At 31.2% G+C, this 7,061-nt stretch overlaps 1 protein-coding gene across 4 annotated transcripts in view; it reads left to right on the plus strand.

The window, feature by feature from the left end:
- LOC106688529 (zinc finger protein 711) overlaps nucleotides 1-7,061 on the plus strand; it is a 36,175-nt gene that overhangs the window by 20,882 nt on the left and 8,232 nt on the right. For all 4 annotated transcript variants that reach the window (XM_067051713.1, XM_014433024.3, XM_014433027.2 and 1 more), the window contains one exon: nucleotides 4,369-4,419. In XM_067051713.1, coding sequence (XP_066907814.1) covers nucleotides 4,369-4,419 — 51 coding nt within the window. The remainder of the gene's footprint in view (nucleotides 1-4,368; nucleotides 4,420-7,061) is intronic.

The following is a 7,061-nucleotide window of genomic DNA, read 5'->3' on the forward strand; positions in this document are numbered from 1 at the left end:
TCTTCGAGGGCTGTGATATGGGATTGGAGATTTTGGGATACAATTAATGGGTTATTATTAACAGCGAGCACACATGTGTCATCGGCATACGTGGTGAGGATAGTGTTAGGATTGGTTGGAATGTCAGCTGTATAGACGGTGTAGAGGATAGGACCAAGGATACTTGTATATACCTATCTTGTATATGATAATTTAAACAATAAAAATGAACAATGTAATGTCTAATTTGTGGTCATGAACAAATAAAGTAAATAACAATCAAATAAAAATATTTAAGGTTAATTCAAGTGAAGTTATGAAGTTGAAAATAATTTTGAATAATCATCATGATGAAGTCATCTCTGACAACAAGCAGCAAATTCCAATTGAAATACCCAATAACTAAGTGTTTATGGCAATAATGAAGATTTTATGTTATATAATTTAATGCAAAGAGGCTGCGGACCTTCAGATTAATGGAAGTTTATGTGAGAAGGTAGACTCCTTTAAATACCTGGGGTCGACAATAGATGAGAACGGTGTGGTGAGTCGGAAGCAGAGGTTAGGAGGAGTTGCTATGGCAAGAAGGGTGACTAGAATGTTGTACCCAGTCCTCTGGAATACGGTCATCTCAACGGACAACAAAAGGTGCATTTTCAAAAGTATTGTTGAACCCTCACACAACTACGCTGCAGAAACCTAACCCAGGACTATACTCCGAACTGCAAGTGGCAAAGATGGATTTCTGGAGGAGATTTCCGAAGATTACCCACCTGGATAGAGTCAGGAATGAAGAGATTAGGAGCAGGCTAATGAGTTCGAGAGAGGATTGGAGGCAGCAGATTGTGATGGTATGGGCATTGTCAGCGGATGCTAGAACGTAGGTGCCTGAAGAGACTTCTGAAAGCAAGAAGACGGAGGAGAGGAAGAACCCAAAGCTAGTGGAAGGACTACGTGGAGGAGAATATGACTGGCAGGAGATGTGAGGAGGAAGACTGGTGGGATAGAGAGCAATGTAGCAACACTCTGACTTAACTAGGCAATGGCAACTTCACTTATGGACTCCTTTTTAATTAAGGTGCTAAACACTTGCTTGATCATAATAATGACAGTGCCGCCATCAGCAAAAATAATAATTTAAGTAAGTATCAATCAAAATTATTGAAGAAATTTTTTTTCTCCTTGCTAATAAATAAAATAAATAATAAAAAAGTAAATTAGAAGATAGTTGATTGACCGTATGTAGTTAAAGAAGGAAGACGGGTACAGTGGAAAATTCTGGTAACTCAAATAGTACAAAACTATTAATTAAGTGACAATATTTCGTCTCACTTTTCATTGTTTCATTAGGACTAAAAACAAGATACAAAAGACTAAAAATATTGTAAACAGGGTGTATGAAGACCAGCTGCTACCTCACTTTAGAATGCTGTTTGGGTATTTATTAGTGGACTGTATTTGAAATTATTACAAAGAAAATAAACATAAATTGACTGAAAAAATCTATTGAATAATTTACTGGGTTATGGTTATTGAAAAAGAGTAAAACAATACTGAATTATACAGGAGTAGCCAAAAAGGAAAATGTGAGTATTGGGTTAGATTTACAATTTTATAATGTTGAAGTGAGGCCAGCAAAAAATGGCGTCGCTGAGCATGGAGATCCGGTGCTGGACTAGAAATGAAAAACAGAGTAAAACGTAAAATTAAATAAGAATAACAAAAAGGTTTTACAATTATTAGCTAAATAAATAAAATTTGTTATTCACTATTATCTAAATCGGTTATTCATATTTAATTTTTTATTTATTTTATATTATTTTTAACATATACATCATTTTGTCTGTAACACTATACTCTCTCATACATTATTAATTTTTCAATGATTTCTAAAATCCACAATTGAGATAAGGTAAAAAATTAAGAACTAAAAACACATGTTCTTAACCAATTATTTTTTCTTTTTTATGATGCTCCGTGAATACTGTACTCTCTATTCAGCTTTTATATTTAACTGTTTTTTTTTTTTTTAAACAGCACATCTACAATTGTATACAATCAATTAGTTTCATTTCTAATTATTAATAGAAAAAACGAACAATAAATGAGTATTTTAAAATTGTTTTGTATTTACTTAATATGCCATAATATAATTTATCTGAATAAATAATAAAATTTAAATTTACAATTAAAAAAAATGTAGTTTGGACAATTTGAGAAGGAAGGTTAAAAGCTTAAGGTTTTATAAGAGACTGTGGGGGAGATCGGGCAATGAAATTAATGATTACTATTGTATGATAAGAGGTATAGAGTGGCTCAGTGAGTAATGGTGTGAGCTACCAACTCCAAGGACCCGTATTCGAACCCAACCTTGGTAGACAATTATTTATTATGTTACTGTAGCCGTGAGTCAACCCCATGGGTCTGGGATCCCTCGATTGAGTTTAAACCCTTGATTGGAGGAAAATCTGGTGTTTGAGCATAATCATGAACAAAACCCTTTTTGCAATAAACAGTACTTCCTTACAAAGTACAAACTGTAGCAGTACAGATTAAAATTTTAATTATATGATTTGATTTCCAAATGTCAGATCTTCTTTATGTTTAATTTTTTTAATAATAAGTTTTCTTTAATTTTTCTTTTTATTGTATTTTGTTCTTTGTCTAATATCTTTATATTGTCAAAACTTATTTCATGGGTGTGATTACTTATTATTTTGTGGTTACTCATGGCTGTGTGGTTTCAATTGTATATTGGGGTTTAAGAGATAATTGTATTTTGTTTATTTGTGTTTTTTTGCTGACAGCACTTTCTTCTCATAATATAGTTTTATCATTGCGGAATATTAAAAAAAGTATAAACAACATAAAACATATTATTGTAATTTATTTTCACTACGTTAGTATAGCATTTTATGTTGTATTTGTAATAGTTTTGTTAGAAGTATCTACTAGAATATGTTACTAATGATACATATGCACTGGAAGCCACTGCTTAGTGGACCATTACGAAGGTGAATACAGAACGAATAGATAGTTTCAAAAGGAAAATTCTAAGGATAATAGGGCCTAAATTGGATTAAGGAGAAACTAGAAAGTCTACTCAAAGTATGGCAATCTTGTTAGCTCCCATTTTGCTGAAGTTCTGCTTATGAAATACTTGGAACATGTATAAAGAGAATGGATAAAGCGAGGACAGGAAGAATATATTATCATAGTAAGCCAGATGGAATTGGGTGTATGGAAAGACCAAAGGCAATGGATGGATAATGTAAATAGAATATCATTTAAAGTAAAGTAAATTTGCTAAAATATGAGCCCTAAAAGAGCTGTTCAATAGTTCTCTAGATACATTATTTTAAAAAGCAACATTTCATAACGAAAAGTCACTAGTGAGTGAATTTATTTTGGGAAAACTATATATCAAGAATCATTAGACATTAAGACCATTAGTTTTTATGAAATTTGTCATAATAAATTCTCAAAATATTTATTACTCGATGTTATGAAAAAACGTTTGGTTTATGAAATTCTTTATTTCAGAAACTATTAGATGTACTGATGTTTATTAGAGCTCATATTTTAGAGAATTTAAGCAACTTTAAATAGTGTGCTTTGAAGCTTTTTAGTTTTGTAGGTAGTTTTAAGGATACAGAGCTGCAATTGAAAAGTAAACAAAAATTTTAGGTTTTTCTAGAATAAAGTAAACATCTTGAAAACCTTAATATTTATGTTTAACTGACATTTAATGTATACCTTATTTAGTCTAAGTAAAAACTGAAACTTTTCTAAAAGGAAATAATTCAAAATTATATTTTTTATTTAAAAGAGTTCAAAAATGAATTTTTTGTATCTTCGGAACAGCTGCTAATTTTTATTCTCCCTAACTTTTGTTGGCAGACTAATCAATTTTGACTAGTAATTATACACAGTTTTCATTAAAATAGTAAAAAGTTGGAGTGAAATAAATGACTTTTTTTTCTCTTGGGCTCTTGGACTATCTGTTGTACCATTAATGATTAGATTGTAAAGTAGTTTTGAGTTAAAATCAATTAATGAAAATTCTTATCTGAAGATAACGAGTGGTTAATGATTTTTGTTCTTTATTGCCATTACTTGGTTAAACTGTTTGGCAATAAAAAAAAAAGTTATACTGAAAATAGGAGAAAAAATGTTAAACACCAACTTTTTGATCCATGTTGGTTGTTTAATAAATATTTTTTCTAATATTTTGAGTATAACTTTTTTTTTTTTACCACCCCCAAAAACTGCCTTCATCAGTTACCTATTTTAAGTTTTATTTCAGATTTTCTTATTATATTTAAATATTGTGTATGAGCTATTTCCTTTAGTTGGCTTGTGTATTACATTATTTACATTTTTTGGCAGATGGACTTATACATTTGGAACAAGAAGGAGAGATGTCGTCCCTGGATGAAGGTACAACACATTTATTTTATTAATTTTCAAGTGTATAATATTAAATTCACGTGAAGTATAAACAGCAATATACATTGGTTGTTTTATTATGGCCTCTAATATTCTGTCTGCAATGGGAAATTATGTTACAATTACTATAATATTTATTTTACAGCTTATATCTGTTATTAGGGACAAGTACATTTTTCAAAGTTTATTGTTGTTTATGAATTTTGTTGTCTGTCAACCCTTAAAAGTTTTACTTGAAAAAACAAACAATGTTCAGAAAAATCTGTTTTTGTACCACAACTGTCTTAAGAAAATTACAGGGGAAAAATAAGTGATTTTACATTATATTAAAAATTGGGTTATTGGTTAGTAATAATAGGAGATAAAAACTATCAGTCAACACTAGTCCTATCAGATAAAAAGTTCTAAAACTCTTTCTAGTTCAGCAGGTAATATTGTGCCCACTTTAGAAGTAGCATTCCTGGCAGGAAAAAAGTTGATATTTTTTATTTGCACCTTGAGAAACCCTAAAATACAATTTTTGTAGCAACAGAAAATAAAAATTTATTGTCTGAAATTATTGCTTTCCGGATAGAAAGCAAAAGTTGTGCGATATGCACAGTGCTCTAGATTTTTTTTTGTTGATTACTCCTTACCTGTCTAATTCTGACATACGGGGAAAGGAGTAGGATTGTCCTGTAGGTTATTAACCTATTTTAACTATAATGGGAGGGTCGAGTATTAATTCCCTATGACAGCCCCAAAATAAATGTCAACCTCTACAGTCTTGGATCAATCAGTGGGTGGCAATGCAGTCTCAAAGTTGTTAAGGTGATGTTTCAACACATTAGGCTATAACTGCCTCATTCCCATTGTATTTGAAATTACAGCACTTTGTAAACAATGAGGATGTCAAATGAGGCTCTGAGGATTTTTTGTCTTGAAAACCAAGTACAGGTGTCACCACCAAATTCAATTTCTAGTAGAAAAGTCAATTAAAGTGATTGATAATGGCCTATATTTTGAAAAATAAATTTAATGTTTAAATTTTATACTGAAATCGAAATAAAATTTATTTTTTTCACAAAGACACTTGTAATGACTAACACTAACCAACAATTGATTTTTTAAATCTTTATTTTGTGTATATTATAGTTTGGAGACCTAATTCTTGACAAGCAACCATGGTCTTGTGTTTATAGGCGGTATCTTGTACTATCTCAGGTTTTGTTCCTCGTTCCTCTTTACTTGACTGAAGTCAGTTTCCAACTTCAGCTGAGTCCTACTTGACAAAAATGTGTATACACAAAAAAAAACATATTTTTTAGGCTTTAGTTCATCTATAAAGTCTCGTGTGAATAATGTGTTTTCAATTTCAATAGTTTTATTTGTCCTTTCATTTGAATTTTTTTTTATTGCTTCGTTTGATAAAAAAATTTAATTGTTTTTCAAGGCATAACTTCGAATTTAAGCGACATAAAGTGGTTCCTGATATAAATTGGTTAGTGACGTTACTCGAAACAATGTAAAATGGGGATAGTCTGTATTTTGTTTAATCATAAATTGGTCAACTAGGCAAAGGTATTTTGAAATTGTAAATTTTATTAATAAAACTTATTACATTGGGCTTTTTTACTTAAGAGAAGAATACAACATAAAATTCAGAAATTACCAGTGGTCATTTTGAAGGGATTTCAGCAACTATGACCAAGGAATAAATATAGGAACAAAAGTGAAAGGAGCAAATTAGCGGCAGATTAATTAACAGGAGGGAACACCAAATTATTATTTTGCCATTAAAAATATGATTTATAGGGTCAGGTTCGAGGTGAATGTGAAAAGTTTCAGAAATCAGTCTTTTTGTCATGGTTAGAAAATATGGCTAGGATCGGAGTTTTATTAAATCAAAGGAATGGTTTAGGGATAGAGCATTTTCAAATAGTTTGGGAGCAGTTGGGTTACAGGAAAAAATCTTCTGAAGAATGCTAGGTAATGGTAGACTTGCAGCCTTTATCCAAAAATGATTTCCATCTTTTAAGAGGCTGAAGGTCTACTTAGTTGTCTACATAGTTGTCCTTTTAAATTTCATTAGCCAGTCCATTTTACATTTGCCTTTGTCAGAGCAAAGGCTACTGAACGAACAGTTGACCAGGGTGCTTGCCTTTAGAAGCACCATCGAAGTGGGTTATTTTGTTCCTTCAGGGATAGCATTGCCCCATTTTAAGTGGAAAGGTTGTTAAAGGTACAAAAAAGCTGGAAAGGAAAGAAGAAAAGCATAACTTCCTATGGGTGGTTGCGGAGTTCAGTTGAAAAATAATCATTGATTTTCTGGTATTTTTTTCTTTCTCCTTTTGTTAACGCCATAATATAATTACGTTGTAAATAGTATTTAGTTTTATAGTTTTAGTTATATAGTTTTATTAGTGTTTGGTTTGGTTACATTTATTTTTGTTTGTGTTGTTTTATTTAGATTTAGTTTTTTGAAAAGAAGAATGTGTGATTGTGTTTGTTTGTAATAATGAGTGATAGAGACAGTTGCTAGGGGTGATTATTGTTGCGTCACCTAGCTGCGGACTGACCATCTTAGTTTAATATGAGCAGTTGCGACTAATTAGTGGCCCTGATAGCATCCTCAGCAGCCCTGTCTGCGTTTG

This window comes from Halyomorpha halys, unplaced genomic scaffold, assembly GCF_000696795.3.
Source record: "Halyomorpha halys isolate HHAL.00 unplaced genomic scaffold, Hhal_1.1 Scaffold1147.1, whole genome shotgun sequence".
Taxonomy (NCBI): Eukaryota; Metazoa; Arthropoda; class Insecta; order Hemiptera; family Pentatomidae; genus Halyomorpha; species Halyomorpha halys.